The sequence below is a fragment of the Trachemys scripta genome, chromosome 22 (assembly GCF_013100865.1).
Source record: "Trachemys scripta elegans isolate TJP31775 chromosome 22, CAS_Tse_1.0, whole genome shotgun sequence".
NCBI lineage: Eukaryota > Metazoa > Chordata > Testudines > Emydidae > Trachemys > Trachemys scripta.
In genome coordinates, this window is record NC_048319.1 from 3,379,529 (window position 1) to 3,399,302 (window position 19,774).

At 54.9% G+C, this 19,774-nt stretch overlaps 1 protein-coding gene across 6 annotated transcripts in view; it reads right to left on the minus strand.

The window, feature by feature from the left end:
- Nucleotides 1-19,774, minus strand: part of LOC117868979 (small conductance calcium-activated potassium channel protein 2-like) — a 66,810-nt gene that overhangs the window by 12,208 nt on the left and 34,828 nt on the right. For 4 of the 6 annotated variants that reach the window (XR_004643751.1, XM_034755414.1, XM_034755415.1 and 1 more), the window contains exons 2-5: nt 18,149-18,598; nt 16,076-16,171; nt 10,640-11,058; nt 1,791-1,859 (exon numbers count right to left, since the gene is read on the minus strand). Coding sequence is in view for 5 of the 6 variants with exons in the window: in XM_034755420.1 (XP_034611311.1) it covers nt 1,791-1,859; nt 10,640-11,058; nt 16,076-16,171; nt 18,149-18,598 (1,034 nt within the window). In the remaining variant the exon portion in view is untranslated. The remainder of the gene's footprint in view (nt 1-1,790; nt 1,860-10,639; nt 11,059-16,075; nt 16,172-18,148; nt 18,599-19,774) is intronic. The other 2 variants (XM_034755417.1, XM_034755418.1) reach the window with 1 other exon arrangement.

Sequence of the window (19,774 nt, forward strand, 5' to 3'; positions counted from 1 at the left end):
CTGGAGTAATTTCTCTGATGTCAGCTGGGGGTGCTCTGGGTTTAGACTCACGTCACTGAGGTCAGAATTTGTCCCAGTGTAATTAAAAGGGAACAGAAGCCGCGCAAAATGCAACTTGACAGTTCAAATGTCAGGTATGTACAGAGTCAGGCAATTCAAAAGGACGGCTCTGAGAGCAGAGCAAAATCCTCCCTGTGAAACCTGAAACATGACTCAATACAGCCCGGGTTTGGGGAAAGTTACACGGCTCCTTCCCGCAAAGCTGGGGCGGAGTTATGCCTTTCAAAAGCCACGTGGGTAGAACTTTGAAACCGAAACTCAATTTCAAACCCTTGAAAACTCAAACCAATGAATACATCAGAGGGATAAATACTGGGGAGGGAGGGGAGTTATTTAAGTTAAGCACTAATGTGGACACAAGAACAAATGGAGATAAACTGGCCATCAAATAGTTTAGGTTTGAAATTAGATGAAGGTTTCTAACCATCAGAGGAGTGAAGTTCTGGAGCAGTGGAGGCAAAAAACCTAATTGGCCTCAAGACTGAGCTTGATAAATTTGTGGCGGGATGGTAGGATGGGACTGCCTACAAGGGCATGTAGCCGATCAGCGACTGCTAGCTGCAAATAGCTCCAAGAGTCGGTGATGGGACACTAGCTGGGGAGGGCTCTGAGTTACTACAGAGAATTCTTTCCCAGGTGTCTGGCTGGTGGGTCTTGACCCACATGCTCAGGGCCTAACCAATCCCCCTATTTGGGGTTGGGAAGGAACTTCCCCCCGGGACAGAGACCCTGGAGGTTTTTCGCCTTCCTCTGCAGCACGGGGCAGGGGTCACTTGCAGGTTTAAACCAGTATAAATGGTGGATTCTCTGTAAGTTGAAGTCTTTAACCCGTGATTTGAGGACGTCAGTGACTCAGCCAGAGGTCAGGGGTCTGTTACAGCAGTGGGTGGGTGAGGTTCTGGGGCCTGTGATGTGCAGGAGGTCAGACCAGATGATCACGATGGGCCCTTCTGACCTTAACGTTTCTGAGTCTATAATTAGGCACAGCTCTCTAGACTCAGCTCTCTGGCGACACGCAGTACTTTCTAGCGTTACTGTACCCAGTCGCTTTCTGTGCCATTCTTCCTGACACTACGTGGTAAATTAAACTACATTTATGCCCACTGTAAGGCCCCTTTAGACCTCCAGACAGGTCTAAAGGGGCCTTGGTCTCAATCTCTGAATTGCTCAGCTAAGATCAAGGCCTTAGCCTTGTGTAGAGGGGTGAATTCCCCCATAAGCACAGCAGATGGGGAAGGGCCTCTTTCCCCTCTTCGTTTGCAGGTAACAATCTCTCTGCAATTTAACATCGCGAGGCCAAAATCACTCCTGGAACCTGCCCTTTTACCTTGCAGGTGAGTTTGACAGAGGCTATTGTTCAGACATCGACACAGAGTGACCAGCTGTGTTCGCTCAGCCAGCCCGCACTGCAGCACCCGGGTGTGGCTGACTCGTTGGATGAAGATAAATGGCAACTTAGAGCATCGGTTTACAGACCACCCCCGCCATGACCATGTGGGGCTCACGTTAGGAACAGGAGATCTACACAGCGACTGCACAGTGGAACAATCCATCGAGGTGTGAGGGGGGAAGCCGGGTGTGTTAGAAATCAACCTGACGACGTGTGCAGAACACAGATGTGGCATGTAAGTGAGATGCCAGGCACATGTATGACACAGCTGGCCAACCACATGCCTCTGTCATGGGGGACATTCTATTCCGGCATTCGCAGAGGGGGGAGAAACTCGCACCTGATACAACCTCTTAGCGGTTTAGCCATGACATTTTGCGGATGGGTCTGAACCGGGGACAACAGAAATCTGCAGAGGGGGGAGAGCAAAACATCTGAAAGGTGGTATGAAGGTGAAGGAAAGTGCTTCGCGTATTACCTGTGCCCTCTGCGAAGTTCAGTAGAGAATTAAGTCTCCCAAGGACCTTGAGGGATCAATTAATAATAATTCGGCCTTTCTGCATCTTTTCTCCAAGGATCTCAAAGCACGTGAAATTAATTTCACCTCCCAACAGCCCCATCAGGAAGGCAACATCCCCCGTTTTACAGGTGGGGAAACTGAGGCACACAGGTGGGGAAGCCCGGATCAAAGAGTGAGTTGATGGCAAAGCTGGGAAGAGAACCCAGGATCCTCAAACTCTCGCCAATCAAAACGGTCAGATACTGAGTCAGCCAATCCACACAAACCAGTTGAAGCTACAGAATTGGGTAGCACTACCTAACTACGTTTGTAATCAGGCCGTCCGTCATCGTGGTATCTGGGTACCTGAGGTCTCAGGAGAACACACTCTTGTACATAATTTCCTGAGATTCTTGCTTCTGGAGGGAAATGTCACAAGAAGCGGCCATTGCTGGCGGGATTGGCGCTCTTTGCGTCCCAGCAGGAAGCATAAAGGCAGCGCAAAACCAAACATTTCAGAGCCACGCGGAGAAAACAGAAACCACGTTCAAATTTGGACAAAGATTCCGAACTTTGGCTTCTCCTCACTTCAGCACCTGAGAGCCACCCACTCGGTATCCGAAGGCTACGAGCCAGCCCTGAGGGGATAGCTACTTTCAAGCCACGGCTGATTTGCTTGGGTTTAAACTAACAACCTAGAGTTTTAAAGCATTTTGTGAGCCACCAGGTCAAAGCTCTGCAGTGGAGGTGCAGGAAAACCTCCCCCGCCACTGATTTCTTTTGCCGTTGGCCCACTAGTTCTCAACTCACTTCCATGAGTCACTTTTGTTGGGGCTGATGTCTTTGGGTCGCAATCATTTTTGCCAAAGCTGGAATTGGAGTGGGAGGAAGTGGGGGTGAGAACGGACAGTGGGGTGAAATTCACTCCTGTGCAGAGAGCCAGCACAAGACGTAGACATGCCTTAAGCCATGTTTTTAAGGGCTTAAGTGGGACTTAAGTGGTGCATGGGACTCACACAGGCTTCTGCACCAGGCTGAATTTCATCCATAGTGAAATGAACATCTTCCCGTCTTTGACTACTTGAGCCTGGTGTAGAGGAGCCAGTGCCCAGAAATAGCACCGGGGACTGGCAGGGTGGCTTTCTCCACCTCAGCAGGGCTCTGAAGCTCTCTCCTGCCCAACTGTATCTCAGCACTGAGAGACAATTCCAGGGCGGTGTTCTTTTGAAACCAGCATCTAATGAGTTAACACCAAATGCTTCTGTCTGAGATGTCCGCCCGGCCTTGAAACCTTGAGCGCAAAATTTCACCGGGGGAAAAAAGTGAACCCCGAAAATGAAGAGGAAAAATACCCCGGGCTCCCAAGGGAAAAAGAGGCTGGGTAGGGGTGGTAAAAACCCAATCCAAAATAACGGGCACTGAGCAGTGTTGCAGATCTTGCCAGACTTGTCAAAGTTCTGCAGCAGGGCTCCAGAGGCATGCAGGGGAGGGGAAAAGGAGAGAAGAGAATGTAAAACTCAAAACAAAAATAAAGGAAAAAGAATGAGAGAGAGAAAGAGAGAGCCCCAAACCAGTCAGAAATCAGATTCAAGCAACAGGAGACTTGGAATTTAGGATTGCTGCGTTCCTCAGACAGACCCCCCTACCCCATTCAGATCCCGACAGTCAGACATGCCCCAGCCTTCCCAGCCCCTGCCCCACCCCGTCTCATGCATTCGCTCTCAAAAGGGGGTTTTGCAGAAAGGATCGAGTGAACCTTTGAAAGTTTGGCTTGGAACCTCAGTGGGGAAGGGAACGGCAGCAGTGAAGCACTATGGGAAAAATACTGCTCATCTGTTGGCGGAAAGGAGATGATGTGGTGAAGCATTATGGGTAAAAAAAAAAATCCTTGGTGTGACAGGTTGGTCTCCTGTAGGTGCCTGGATCGATGAACGGATGCAGGAGAAGCTGGAATGAAGACACTGAGCTGTTAACTTCACCCTCTCTCCCCAGCTGGCTAACTTGGTGACGGTGGAGTGGGGCTAAGTTAAGACCTTACGTTCTTTTAAAAGAATAATTCCTGAGCTGACCCCCGCTAGAGACAGCTGCAGGAGGAAGCAGCCACTGTGAGAGGGCATTACATGACAGCGTTTGCTAGGGGGAAAAATTCAGGCCTGGCCAGAGATCCGGCCAAAACCTAGGTACCACTTAAGTCCCGCTTACACCCCTTGGCACAAGTGGGACTTAAGCAGTGCCCAGGCCTCATGCTGAGCCTCTGCCCAGAGACGAAGGTCACCCTTGTGGGGCAAAGGATTCCAGAAGTGCCCTCTCACTGACTTGGTTTGAATGTGACTGAGTCGGTTTCTAAGGGGCCCCCTGCACTACGCACAGCAGGTGAAAACCTGGCCTTAATGCAGAGTCTTCCTCCATCTCTGCCTTTCCCCTTCCCTCTAGCCCTCATTCTCCTCCTGATTGCAGGGATCGCTCCCGGGACATTCGACTTGCGCTGCTAAAGATGGAGAAATGCTGAGCGGCAAAAAAAGACCCCGAGCTGAGAGAAAGGCCTTCGGAGACATTTTAGCCAAACCCTCATTCATTCTATAAATAACGAGGAGTGAATGTTTCCTTTCCAGCTGCTGTTGATCGTCTTGATTCTTTTCCAGGTTTTATTGCTGCATCCACGTAGCAAGAAATGGAACCACCTGTGGCTTGACTCGTTTTGCTTTATGGAAACCACAGCCTGTGACCCATAGCGTGAGCGTCATGTAATAAATTGGCACCGTGTGAATGATTTGTAATGAATCATTTATGCAACACATTTTACCCTTTTTTTTTTTGGTTCCCTTCCATTTATGACTCAATAGGAGAGCGTGAGATTCTGACCCGTGTTCATCGTTCGTAAATTTCATCTGTGGATCAGGGAGAATGCTTCAGAGAGTCACCTGGTATCCTCTCTGGCCTGTGATTGGACAGTTTGTGTCACTGACCTACGCTTCCCGCCTTGACAGATCTCCCGCTAATTGTTCAATGAATTGTTCACCGGTGCAGAATATTACCACCTTGTTTTGGGAGCCTTGTACACCCCTCCTTTGCCCTGGGGCAGTAATTTCCCACCTTCTTTCATTTGCGGCAGACCCCCTAAAACATTTCAAAGGGAGGGGCAGACCCCTTTGGAAATCTTAGACATAGTCTGCAGACCCCCAGGGGTGCACAGACCACAGGTAAGGGTGGTCTGTGCACCCCTGCACAAGAGATGGATTAATGGTGAACTGAGCCCCTCATTGGGAATTCACTCTTGGCTAATATTCCGCCTTAATGTTCCATTTCACGAGGATCCGGGCTAGTGAAGCCAAAGAGGTCAGACCTTCGGGGAAGGCAAACACCAAATGGGCATAGCTCAAAATTTGCTTTGGAATCTGAGTAAGAATTTTTTTCCCCACTAATTTCCTCAGCTCTAATTATTCCTGGACACTTCTCTGGAGCCCATCACCCTAATATCTAGCCTGGACGCGAGGAGCTAGGCAGGGGGTATTGATGAGCTTCAAATTCAATCACTATTGGTGTGAGCGAGGGGAATGTTAGGAATCTGTCAGTAGGATAAATGCTCCATTTTATTTTGGTGCGTAATAACCACTCAAGGGTTGGTGGAGTAATTGACTACACAGCACCATGAGTGAGTCTGGAGCCTTAAAGGGGAGCAACTGAGGCAGAGAGAGAGAGATGGGGGGGGGGGGAAGTGACTTGCCCTCCGGGTCATATGGCAGGCCAGGGCCAGAGCTGAAAATAGAATCCAACCGTCCTGGCTTCCAATCCCCTGCTCTACCTGCTAGACTGCCCTGCTCACTCACTGAAACGCCGATTGTGTCCTAGGTGCAATGCACTAAATTCAGTTGCAGTGGCCTTTCCCTCTGGCACCCTGGTGCAGCCCAAGGTAGCGTCACACAACGTTACAAGAGGGGCAGCTGACGAGCAGGGCTGGGAGAGGCGGGGGAGAGGGACACTCCTCTGACATGGTGGAATTGGACCCTGAGCAGCCTCTGAGCGGGGCTCAAAAGAGAAAAGGTTACACGGCTCCATTCTCTGCCATGCTTGCTCCTGTCTTCCTCGGGGCCTTCTCTGAAGAGCTGCCAGCCTGTCCCTAGTGAGAAATATAGTTTAGAGACAAGCCACCCAGAGGATCATCTGTATCTTATTTCCAGAACCTGGAACCCCTTGGATCCAGCTCTTCTAGAACCTCTTGGATCCAGAACCTGGAACCCCTTGGATCCAGCTCTTCTAGAACCTCTTGGATCCAGCTCCTTTAGAATCTCTTGAATCCAGAATCTGAAACCTTGCCCATCCAGATTTTCTAGAATGCCATCTTTGCAGAATTTGGAAGCTTTTTGAACTTCTATCTTCCTTACTTAGTGATGCTGGAGAGGGATTGCCCGAGGGAGGAGAAAGAGGAAAACGGAGGCTGCAGGGGGGTAGAGAAAGAGGTGAAACGGGACAGGGAAGAGGAGGCGAACAGAAACAGAAGGGATAGAGCAGAGGATGGAGAGGATGACTAGAAGGATTTCCCAGTGGTGGGAGTGAGGTGATTTTTCACCCAAGTTGAATCAGTTCTGTCTGTTTGATAGGAAAAACCCAAGTGAAATGTTGGGGTGAGCGCCCCCGGTTTTCCCAGTGCCCTGCTGGTCAGAGCATAGCCTGGAGCTGCTGTTCACACGCTGGGCTGTTGGAAGCAGTAGGGGAGCAGGGTCATTATCTTGCTGGTGGGTGATTGTTTTAATGGCCTTTTGGCCAGGGAGGCCGGGTGGCTCAGTGCACCTTGCAGCACAGCAGGGCTTTGAGGTTTCCTCTAGGATGCCAGGTCAAATCCAACTGAATAGCAGTGATGAGGAACAGCTTCTGGGTGGTGGTTGATACACATCCAGGTGGAAGATGGTTGGGACTCAGTCCAGTTCCCCGTGGACAGGCAGCCCTGACTGGCATCAATTAGCCACTTGGTTGGTTGCCTTGGCCCAGAACCCAAGAGCCATGGAGACAACTCCCCTCTGGGCCAGGGCTGAGATGCAGCGGCAGGGCAACGTGGATGGGTCTCTCTCTGCCAAAGCTGGCTCCGCTCTGCTCCGATCTCCAGGGCTGGCACAGCAGAAGTTTTTGCTTTTGAGAGGCACAGAATAGTAGAGCAGCGCTGCAACCCCCCCCCCTTTACTAAAGGGAACCCCGGGGTCCGGGAGCCTCCTTAAGGCCTGAGTGGCGCTTACACCCCACTGCTGCTGCTCCTCACTGACACCAGGCTAATAACCGGACACTAATAGCCATTTCGCCTCTGCCATGAGCACAGCTGCTGCAGCTGATGGCCGCACCCTGCGCTGACCCCACCCTACCCTGTGGTCTCGGTGTTGGCCCCCCGGCGTGGGCAGCTCCAGCGGGACAGGGCTGAGGGAGGGAATTCTCCACCTCCCTGACGCCTCGCACCGGCCCCTCGTTGTTTTCTTTTATCCTGCAAAAATCCAACTGAGCAACTGGTGAGAGAGGCAGGACTGGCATCGTTCAGGGCCGGGGTCCTCCACCAAGGTGGTACGGCTTGGGTGAGTGGAAGGCAGATCTCCGCTACGCTGGACCGTGTAGGTAATCGGCCTCACCTCCATGGGGCGAGAAGGGAGTTCAGTCTGTGGGTCTTTTGGTCCCTGGCCTCAGTGCCAACCCAGGGTTCTCTCACTTAAAAACGTCATCCTGCCCGCTGAGCTCTGACAACTCATCACACCTGCCCGAGCAGTGAACTGCAGCTCAGCAGAGAGTCTGGTGCGGACTGGCATCCAGAACTTCTGGGCTCTATTCCTGGCACTGCCATTGACTCCCTGTGTGGTCTCAGGCAAGTCACTGCCTCGTTCTATGCCTCAGTTTCCCCATCTGTACAATGGGGATGATGCTCACAACCTGTTTCCCAGGGAGGGGTTGTGAGGAGTCACCCATATAGATCGCAGCGACTCCTGCACCGGAAGGGGGCGTGGGCCGGTGGACACAGGGCTACCCCCAGCGCAGACGCTCGCTCCAGCGACAGAAATGGGTTTTCCATTGCGGCAGGAACTCCATCTCCCCAAGTGGCGCTAGCGAATTCAACGGAAGCATCCGTCCACTGACCCAGCCGCGTCTACACCAGGGGCGAGGTCAGCGCTCAGGGGCATGCCGTTTTTCACACTCCTGAGCGACGTTTTAACTGTAGACCAGGCCACAGAGAGTGGCCAGCACCGCGGAGGGGAGCTGGGTGAGACGCCTGCGTCCCTTGCGGCTGGCTCTGATGAGAACTAGCTGCCCAGCCCCGGCGCTTAGAGCCCTGTTGGCCCCGGGGCCTGGAGCTTGGCTCCATCTGAGCCCGCGGGCAGAGCGCCTGTGGGGATGCTGCAGTTCCGATCCTAGGGGTACGGCTCTACAGGGCCCGTGATGAAAAACTCCCCCCTGCCCCAAAGCCGGGGACTCTGACGCACAGAAGGATCACGCTGCTGGCGGTGGAGGCCTGGCGATAATGAATGCCGAGGTGATTCCTCCCTCCAGAGCGTGGCTGTTCCTCCCACCTGGCCATGCCAAGGAAAGCAGACTCCTGCCACTAAAGGGTTAACGGCCCAGCTCCTGGCCTGAGGTTGGCAGGGATGGAATGGGAGCCCACGGCAAAGCATGAGGAATCCACGCCTGGAAACTCTTCCCAAGGGAGAGGTCGAGGGAAGAAATGGCGCTGGATTCCTGGGCGCACCTGGAATGGACTAGCGGGGGCGGGAGGGGAGGGAGAATGTCGGAGGCACCTGCCCCCATCACAATGAAATGCAGAGGTTCCAAGTGGAAGGGCTCCAGCCTGCTTTCAAGGTTCACAGCCCCTTTGCTACGAACTGGATCCCCGCCTCCCCCGCCTCCGCCCACCCCGCCAGCTGCAGCTAATCTTAAATTCTTGGCAGGCGCAAGGCTCGGCAGTAGGCGGCAGCTCCCCGTGCAGGATTGGGGCTAGGGGTTTCTAGGAACGAAGACTCACAGTTTGTCCCTATGAGCAGCATAGCAATTAGAGAGGGAAAACAAGAGCAGATTAATGAGCAGTCCCGGTGCAGCGGAGAAGTGGCAGACAGGAGAGGAGAGGAGAGGAGAGGAGAGCAGAGGAGAGAGCACACGCACACCCCCAGGCACACCGTTCGGGTCCCTTCCGACCTGCAGCTGAATGAGCACGCGTCGGGCACGAGGCGCCCGCTCCCTTAAAAGCCAGAGCTCGGGACCTGCTCCCTGTTTGATGGGATCCGCCCAAGTTAAAGAGGAGGCAAAGGGCCAGATCGTCAGCTGGTATCGATCGGCCCAGCTCTGCTGGAGTCAATGGGATCAGAGCCCCAGCGGGTGTAAATCAACCTGGATCTAGGATCCCAGCTCCGCTGATTTCACTGCCTCCATTGACTGAGGCGGTGGCCCACGGATGTGCCTGAGATGGCCGAGGTGGGTTACTGTAACCCCCACCCCCCAGTCACCCTGAGAGCTCTCGGCCTGGGCAGGAGCTCACCCCTGGTTGTAGGGAAAAGGGGGAGCCCTCGGGTGCAGCAGGTGCCCCCTTTGCGTCTGGCAGCGGCACCGCGACACGCCAGGCTGGGGGCAAAGAGGCCTGGTGGCAAAGGGGAGACCAGAGGTGGAAGGGGGCGGAGTGGGGAGGACAGGAAGGGAAGCGGGGAGGAATCCTAGGACAGGGCGACGGCTCCAACCGGCTTTGGGGCTCAGAGGCTCATCTTAGTGGAAAGCAAAGCATGAGGGGAGTCCCCTCCACGCCGCCTGAAGGGGGGCCGTGGGGAGGGAGTGGTGCACCTTCAGTGGCTTTTACTTCGAAACAGCAAAGAAAGGAAGAGCTAATTTAGGTCAAGAGCACCTGGCGTGTTTAACTCGCTCTGGATCGGCTCCCAGCCCTGCCCCCTTCCCAGCACGCACTCAGGAAGGCCCCTGCCCCTCACAGCCGCTGGGGCGCCGAGGTGCCACCTCCGTTCGAATAACAGATCAAGTCGGCGGAACGCCAGGTACGACAGAGTCACGCCCGCCCGGCAGACTCAGTCTGACCCCGAGGCTGACCACTCGCTAGATGGCTGGGCTGAGCGGGCGAACAAGCCCCGGAGGGGAACGGCTGGTGACACCGCGCTGCTCCCCACATCTGCGGAGACGCTCGGGGACGAGAGAGAGGAGGAGCTCGGCTCCAGGGCCGCCCGGGGGGGGAGGGCAAGTGGGGCAATTTGCCCCAGGCCCCAGGTCCCACAGGGGGCCCCACGAAAATATAGTATTCTATAGTATTACAACATTTTTTATGTTGCTTTGCCCCAGGCCCCCTGAATCCTCTGGGCGGCCCTGCTCGGCTCACGTAACAGCGTGGGGCTGTCAGCTGCCAATGACCAGACCGTGCCCAGCAGCCTACAAGTCAGCTACCGCTGGGGTTTTAGCTCAGGCAGGAGGTTGCCTTCCCACCCAGAGGCTGTGGGTTCGCTCCCTGCTGGTGACCCTTGTTACATACGGCTGAAGCCGGTAACAGCCAACCAAAGGGCCCTTTCCCTCTACTGGTGGGGGGATCACATATGCAGGGGTCCCCAGCTCTGGTCTATTTAAGAGAGCCCGGCATGTCTCCAGCTGCATCTCAGCGCCATGCCCCGGAGGGCCCGAGCCCCTCCAAAGGGCCCGTGTGCAGAGCCTGCCCCGCCCTCCGCCCGAGGAGCCCTTACCTCTCGCACACGCGGACCGTCCAGGCGGCAATGATCCAGGAGGAGATGCTGAAGACCAGCAGCACGGTGCCGGGGCAGATGGTCATGAGGGTTTTCATGATGAAGCGGGTGTTGAAGTTGATCTTGTTGAGGGCGCCGATGCTGCGGGAGGAGGCGTCGGTGAACAGTTTGCTGTGCAGCAGCATGACGCGCCCGATCAGGTAGAGCCGCAGGAACATGGGGATGGAGAGGATGATGTCCACATCGGCGTCGGCCACCGAGGTGGTGTAGGTGAAGGCCAGCCGGGCCGTCCAGGTGAAGAGGTACTGGCCCGGGATGGGGTGGATGGCGCACACCATCAGCTCCAGGCTGATGAAAAAGATCCGCTTGTAGGTCATGGCTATTCTCCAGTCGTCTGCCCCGTTGTCCACCATGAAGAGCTGGGCAGGGAGAGGGGAGGGGGGTTAGAGGCCGGGGGTTGCTGTAGGATGGGTCGAAAGGCCCAGCAGCAGCTAGCAAGGAGCTGGCAGGTGGTGTGGGGTAGCGCCCGTGGGCTCTATGCCCAGCCCCGCTGGCTGACCTGGGGCAAGCCCCTTCCCCGCTCTCACACTGCAGCACCTGGCACAAGGGGCCTGGGGCTCAGGTGGGTTCCCTGGCGCTGCTACAATACAAGCGGTGGCGAGAGGTTCTAGCCAAGGAGTAGGTGGTTAGCCCCAGCTGAGCTCAGCGCCTGGCCAGGAACAGTTCCTGTCCTAAATAGAGCAGGCAGCTAAAGGAAGGTTTGTTCTCCCCCTTTTACAGGAACTGATGCACCGAGTCGCTGCAGGCAGCGAGTCACTGCAGAGGTGGGAACTGAATTCACCCCTCCTGGCGCCGCTGCCTACCCACCAGACCAGGCATCCAGTCCTGCAGTGACACCCGCCTGGACCGGTGATAAATAATAACAAGGGCCTTCCTGTCTTTCCCTCACGCCCCCGGGGCCAGCGGTGCAGGGCAGAAGGGGAGAGACGGGTAACTGAACGAACCCTGTTCTAAATGCAATAGGATTTATAGAGGGCTCGTATTGCCCATTGAACAAGGGATGTTTTTCTCCTGTGCCCCGTCACCGGCAGCAGGTCGCATGTGGCTCTCGGCAATAATTGCAGCCAATAATAAAGTTGTAATGGGACGTCTCGGAGCAATTTAGCCCTGCATTATTCTTCTGGGACTCTGCCAGGCTTCTCCGGGGCCCACTCGGCACTGGAAACGGCCAGGCAGAAGCCCGGCCTGAAGATGCATTCCCCATGTGCCGCCTGCAACAGCTGGAGCTGTTCGGCTGAGTAATGACTGCACGCATCACCCAGCCCAAAGCCACTGCTCGCACATCTGCTTCTGCGTCAGCTTGGCTGGCAGGCTCTCATCCCAGGGCCTGCTGTGGGGATTTTCCATCTTCCCCTGCACTCACACAGGCTGCACAGAGCTTGCTGGCTTTCTCTGTCAAGGCAGAGTGGGGCGGTCCCTACTCAGGCCCCTCTCTCTGCTTGTCTATCCCGCCAGTAACCATGTCTCAGCGCTACTACAGCTAAACAACCTTCCCACGGAACTCAGGCCAGAGGTTTGGGTGTAGGTTAGAGGCAGCACCGGAGTCAGAGCCTGCAGTGAAACAGACCCAGGAATGTCTAAAATCCCCCTAACAGGGTAGGCACCTCACTCGCTTACGTACTTCTGGAAACCCCCCTAAGCTCCTGTCGGCGTCTTTAGCTGCCCAAATACCTGTGTAAATCTGGTATTTATAGATTTGTAAAACGCTACCAGATCAGAGGGGTTGTGGTTTGGTCTCTGGACAAGTATAAATGACTGTAGAGGCCCCGGTGTCCAGTGGCACCCTGTTTATCCGATCTAATTGGGATCGAGGCCAGATCGGATGATCAAAAATTCGGCTAATCAGGAGGGCCGCGTGAAACTAAGTTACGTGCTTCGGCCCCAGGCAGTGGGGCTCTGGCTGTCAGTGTCCGCACATCTTGCTGTCAATAAGCTCAGATATTCAGTGTTGCCAGTTTTCATGGTTTGAACATGAGTTTCCAGAAGCCGGGACACCAAATACTACGAATTTGGTGATTTTTTTTTTTAAAGCAAGTCAATTTCTAACCCTCATGACTGCAAAGAAAACCTTGAAAATGTGACTAGTGCGTAACCCCAAAGGCTGAAGACCCAAAAGGCAAACGAACGGCACGCCCACAGCATTGTTAATTGAAGCCAATCTCAATATTTTGGGGAGCTGGACTCATGAGGTTTGAACGTTTGGGGTTGGCCATCCTGTGGATTTTGAGCGCTACTGAGTCTTCTTGCCAATTTTTAGGATTTTCCAGCCACAATTTCCGAGGTGGATCAGTATTTCCCTGTGTTGCCGCGCGAAAAGTCCCCGCAAAGTGAAATTAAATACACAGCAGGTGAGGAAATAGCAGCCGTACAAATCCACAGAGCGGCGTCCCAGACGGCAGGACTCATCTGAGACCGGCCTCTCTCTTCCTGCTGTGCAGAACGGGCGAGCTCGCTTTCCTTCAATTAAGGCATTAAAATCCACCTCCCTAAGCTCTTAACGCATTACTATCGACTTTCTCCTGGCGATGCTGTGGCTGCAGGATGAATGCTGTGACTTCTCCTAACAGCTGCTTGGGGGCACAGAGCTCAGCCTCTGTGGAACGGATGGTGCTTTGCCGTAAGGGGACATGATCAAAGTCACATCGGGTGTAGCCGATGCGGTGGGCATTACTGGGAGGAAGATGGTTTACTGCCCAAAGGGGCTAGATTGCAAGCCAGAGGCAGCACAGATAGGAGAGAGGTTGCCGTGGTGAACTTCAAATGGACCAGGCGCCAGGGTCAGAAAGTCCCTGGATAAAAAAAATTCCTGATTTTTGCTGTATCTGCTCCTTCAACTCATCTCTCCGCGGCACCAGGCGCCGTCTCTGAACACTGGAGACTTTTGTTTTCCTCTCAAACCCCAGCTAGAAAATCCTGTTATCAAGTACAATTCCAGCTCCAATTGTGCAACCTGTTCTGGGTGGATGAAACGCTGGGTCTCCGCAGAGCTCTGCTGGGTCTGGTTCTCCTTTGCTCTGGGCCTTGTGCAGCTACTGGCCCCGGGGCAGCATGTACATCGCTGACATGCCAGGGCACGGGGTAGGAGCGCAGCTTGTGTAGATGGACCTGAGTTAATGTTCATCTAGCTGGCTCGTGTACTGGAGCAGCCAAAAGGGGTCCCCAGTTTGAGAGGGTCCCCAAGCTGAGTGGTGTTGTGACCTTGTGCGTGGGATCGCAGTGCTATTCAGGTTTGGCCTGGCATCATGGCAGAGGGACGGCTGGGCCATACCTGAGTGGCGCTGCGACCCTGCGTACCAGCAATGCCTGGGGCGGAGATCTGGGCTCTGCCCCGCAGGATAGAAGCTAAGCCTCTGTTGTGGGGCAAATGCAGTGGGAGCTTGTTCTCTGATTCCCCCCTCCCCCCCAAGCAGGAATTTTTTTGGAAGGGTGAGGGTTCTAGATTTCAGATTTTGCCCCGGGTCCCCTAAAAATCACAGAAGGAATGCACCAGTGCTGAAGCCTTCAAACATCATGAGATTTTTAAAAAAAAATAATACATTTTGGGTTGTTCTCTTTTTACAAAAGCTGAGCTTCTCAGGTAATCCCCTGACTCCAGCACCTTGTACTTTAAGGGAAAACATCACATATTGCGAGACTCAATAAAAACACGCTACTGAGTCTTCTTGCCAATTTTTAGGATTTTCCAGCCACAATTTCCTAGGTTGATCAGTATTTCCCTGTGTATTTCCCTGTGTCGGCAACACTGGCAGTGTCTGCAACCCACACATCAGTAGCGCTCAAAATCCGCAGGATGCAACAAGTAAATAAAGAACAAAAGGTGACAGGCATATACAGCTTATAATTGAATAGTAACAAGCCAATACAGCTTGTTTTAATGTTAATAACCTACTGGCTAATTTGTCATACAGGGAAGGACGTGTTTTAAGATGTGATGTTGCACCTTTATAATGAATGTTGTCATGCCAACCTGAAGCAGCAAGCCGCCCCCTCGGCGTATGTGCAGGAGGGAGTGGCATGTGCTAAACATGTTAGTAGAGTCCCTCTTAAGCCTTCAGAATAGATCTTAAGTGGGACATGGGTCTCCTGTACCGGGGAGGATTTCACCTGTTGATCGGCGCTGTCTCAGATGAACGGCACCACCTACTGATTCCCCAGCACTGCTTCCTGCAGCACCTACCTGTTCCTTGGAGGTCTCCCGACTGCTAGGATCTCCTAGCTGGGTCAGCTTAGGTCTGTGGGCACCAGATTCTTTTAAAAGAGCTCTGGGCCGGATTTCCAGCCCTTTAGGTGCTGGGTGCTTGAGAAAACTTGCCGGTAAATGTCACAATGGGAACCCGCTGACCCCACTTGAAAATCTGACCCTTAGGCAGGGGCCTCAATGGGAGCTGAGTTCTTGTGAGAATCCGAGCCCAGCGGCAGGTGCTGAGCCCTGGGAAACGTAGCCCGCAGCTCTTCTGAAAAATTCTGGCCCGTCCTGACCCTGCTCCTCTTAGATCTGACACAGCTGCAGGGCTCAGAGACAGCCCCAAACCACCCCCACGCCAAACCCCTTTGAACTTTGTGGGGGAGGAAGCGGTTGAAAAATTGGGATCCAGGTGTGAAATTTGCAGCTAGGGGCCACCTCTAGGAAAGCTGCAGCTAATCAATGTCTCCTGCATTGCAGCGGTTCCCAACCCGGGGTACACATACCCCTGGGGTTCACACAGGTCTTCCAGGGGGCACTCAACTCATCTAGATCATATTTCTCAATGTGGGGGATGCAACTCCCAGGGGGTCATGGGATGGGTTTGGGGGGGGTCACAAGTGCAGGGCCGGCGTTAGAGGGGGGCAAGCAGGGCAGTTGCCCGGGGCCTTATGCCACGGGGACTCTGCGAAGCTAGGTTACATGCTTCAGCCCTGCCGTCCAGGGCTCGGCTTCAGAGAAGGCTCAGAAGTGAAAAACAGGCTCAGGTATCACACTGAAATGTAAGTACGATATTTATATTCCGGTTGATTCATAATGATATGGGAAAAATGAGAAAGTGAAGAGTGATGTGACACTTGTGTATTTTCATGTCTGATTTGGTAAGCAAGTAATTTTTAAGTGAGGTGAAACTTGGGGACATGCAAGACAAATCCGACTCCTGAAAGGGGGACAGTCGACTGGAAAGGTTGAGAACCACAGTTTGGACAAACTCAGGTTCCCACGAGGACCGCCGGCTCCGTGTCTCAGGAGGGGCGAGGGTTTGGTTTGAGCACGTGCAATGGGATTCCCAGAAGAACGTTCCTGTCTGATTTCACACTCCCATCAGCTGTGCCTGGTGCTGGCACAAACTCCACCCCCCCCCCCCCACCGTGAAATAGGGAAGGGGCCATGCGCTGGGGTGGGCAGCTCACCTGGATTTCTCTGGCATGGTACATGATGATGAGGCCCAGAAGTATCATGGTTGAAAGGCTGATAAGGCATTTCAGTGCAAATGAATATGAAGACTCCTGAAAGGGAGACAGAGAGGAGCAGCGTCAGGCATGGTTCCCCCTTCGGTCCCGAGGAGACCCGTGGCAGGGAGACTCTGGACTCGGCTCGTTCGATAGGCACACACAGATCTTTATGGAAAGGCGCGTACCAAGCTGGTGGGAGGGACTCACCGTCTTCGCTTGGGACGAACCTGGCATGCCGCAGGGATCCCGACTCCAGGAGAGAGCCGATCCCGTGGGCAGGCCATCAGCCACTCGCCGGTCCAACCTGCACTGAACTCCAGGCTGGGTTGCTGGCCTCTCGGGGCAAATCTCCGCAGCGGCTGACGGGAATCTCCAGGGCAGGTGGACATGCCCGGGGTAGCTCTGATCAAGCTTGTGCGCTGCAAAGAGCAGCGTGGCCATGGTCTGGTGCTGGCAGCGGCTCGGGCCAGCCGCCCTGCTACATACCTAGGACCTCGGAGGGGGTTGTCCTCCAGCGACTAGCTCATGCCGCCATGGCCACATTGCTATTCTTAGCGCACGAGCTCCCCCAGAGCGTATGTCTACCCGAGCTGGGAATCACGCCCCCAGCTGCTGCCTGGACGTACCCCCTGGCCCCAGAGGCTGGCCGGGAAGCCTGCAGTACAGGACACCCCAATGCAGGGGTTAATCCTAACCCTGTTCCCCTCCCTACTGACAGTCAGCCAGCGTTTGGCAGTGATCCGCTAAGCCTCCCAGCTCCCCCCATTAGGATCCACATTTATTTCACAGACAGGGAAAATGAGGCACAGAGATGCTGAGACATGCCCAAGGATACCCAGGAGGTTGGGGCGGACCCAGGAATGGAACCCAGCTCTCCAGAATCCAACCCTGAGCGTTAGCCCCTGAACCAGCTTCCTCTCTTGAGATCCCAACCGATTCTGGGGGGTTACACTTGCCCCTAAGAGGCAGCCTCCGGTGTGGCTGAGGGGGGCAGACGCCACATGACCAGTTCCATCCAGGGATGCATTTGACACATGGATGTTAGCAGCCAGGGGCCCTTTTCTGATCCCCGGGGCCTTGCACAGAGGTCTGCCGGCTCTCCGGTGACAGATGTGCATGCCAGCTTCTGTAGCGGCAAGATCTGGGGCTCTGCAGTCACAGACATGTGGACAATGTGCAGTTGACGCGGGAGCGCGGGACAGGTGAGCTGCATGGCAGCATGCAAGGGACAGGCGGGTGTTTGCATGAACGATTCTGTCTGGCCCCACACCTCTGCCGTTCGGGGGAAGATTCATCAGCCCTGGAGAGAAGCCAGCTGAGCAAGAATGATAAAGCATCTCGCTGAGCCAGGACTATTCACACTGTCAGCACAAAGCGCCCATTGGCATCAAACGTCGCAGCGAAGAGCAGGGTCCATTAATCCTCACAGCAGCTCGGGGGAGGAGAGCCATCGCTGGGTCGGTGCAAACACAGACCCACGGGGAGGGGGAGAACAGGTACACACGCACAGAGATGGGTCCGTGCACGTATCCCTGCATCGGTGCACGCACACATACATAGACTCTGGGACACATGTTTAAACGCATCCTCCTTTCCCCGGACGCACCCATACCACCCCCTGGCACACCCGCGTGTGCACACCCCCACAGCAAGCTGACGTTCAAACATGCGGGCAGTCCTGCTCTCTCTGTCTCTCTCACACATGTTCCTTATCCCTTATGTGTGTTACGGTGGCACTCGGACGCCTGGTGTGCCAGGCGCTGTACACACACAGCTGTCTTGCACTCACACGGCCTCCAGCCCCCCGCCCGCGTGAGACCTAGGTACCAGCTAAAAGTTCCACTTATGCTCCAGGGCTGGGACTCCCAGGATCCTTTGCTTCCCAAGGGCGACATACAGGCCTGGACCCCCACAGGGCGTGAGTGGGACTTAGGCGGTACCCAGGACTTGCGCCAGCCTCTTCTCTGAGCCAGGCGCGTCTGTCCCCCGGGTCCCCGGCCTTTCGGCTTCAAGACAGGCCGTGGTCCCTACCTTGGTGTAGACTCCCCAGGAGAGCTCCGTCTCCGTCACCATGACGACGATGCCGAACATCCCGAAGATCAAGGCGTAGTCGCTCAGGCGTTTGCGCTTCTCGAAGAGCGCCCGCCGGTGGCCCAGCCGGTACCCAACGTTCTGGTTCTTCTTCTGGCTCCGGGAGCGCGCCGCCGCCGCCTCCTCCTCTTCCGCCTGCAAGCTTGTATCCTTGGCCTGCTCGGTTTTGGAGACCACCACCTCCAGGCCCGAGCTGTGGAGGGTCTGCAGGGGCTGGGTCTCGGCTCCCAGTTCATGGAGGTTGCGCTGGGAGGCGCTCAGGCTGCTCAGGGGTCGGACCACGCCTCCATTGTACTTGCAGCTGTTCATGGCTATCTCGGTGAAGGGGTTGGGCTCGCTGAACGCTGTCTTGGATCCAGCATGATTCAGAACCTGGGCGTCCGCATTTACCTGGGAGGAGACGGAAATGGGGTTAGAGAGACGCACACCCAGGGGCAGAGAGACGAGGGGGCGGGGAAGGGGAGAGCTCGCCCCCTTCTCAGTCCAAGTACCCCGGGACTGCAGCTTCCATTCTACAAAGCAGAATTTGAGCTAAAGGGGGTGCAGGGGGCTAGTTATTATTAGTCTGTTACTTATCTAGCATCACAGATGCGCGGCAGGGACAGCGAAGGGAGGGCAGGCCCTGGGCTGGTCTCAACCCCCAGACCATGACTGCTAAGAGCCAGCATCGAGAGGCGTCCCATGGGGTCTGCCTGCGCAGCGGTGTGTGGCTCTAAACCGCACCACCTGAGCCGCTCTTGAACCCCGGTCCCCTGGCAGCTACGAGAAGGCAGGCCGTGGCACCCACCCTAAGGCAGAGAGACCCCCGACATTACCAAGACACAGAGCTGTGGATGGCGACCATGCATGAGGATAAAGGCTCCATTAGCAAATGGACGGGGAGGCCCAGAGGCAGGGACCATGCTGGGAGAGAGGGCTGCAAGAGCCTACACAGAGGTGAGGGGCTTGTCTGCCCGGCCCTGCCCACCCTTGGGACCATTGCAGGGTGAAATTCACCCCCCGGGGCAGTAGGCCAGGAGGAGAGGACAATGCAGGCATGGGGAGTGGCGTAATGCAGCTCAGATGCTGTGGTGATGGGCACTCTATAAAAAGTAGGTAGAGGAGAAAGAAAGAAAGAAAATTCAGCAGTCCCTTGGGATACAGGTGCACATGCTAGGGGGCACGGTTACCTGATCTACTCACTGGGCAACACTCCCTTCCCAGGCGTCCTGACTGCCAGTCCCCGCTCTCACCTCTGAACACGCCCAGAGATGCCCACAAAAAATCAACAAACAACTCAGCTGGTTAAAATAGTTTGATCCCAAAGGTTCCCAAAAGGATTTTACAAACTTCAGCTCCACACAGGGATCCCTTCGACCAGCATGGAAATGCGGCCACCTCTGTGGCGAAGTGCACTAACTGCATAACAACTCACAGCAACAGGAAGTGAAGAATTCCACGTACAGCTGCAACGACCCCCGGGGGGGGGGGTTGGACAGAGGCGGGTTATATCGCACTCCCAGTCAGTACCCGGGCCGGGCCGGGAACACTAATGATCCAACCAGCGGACCAAATTCGGTCACAAAT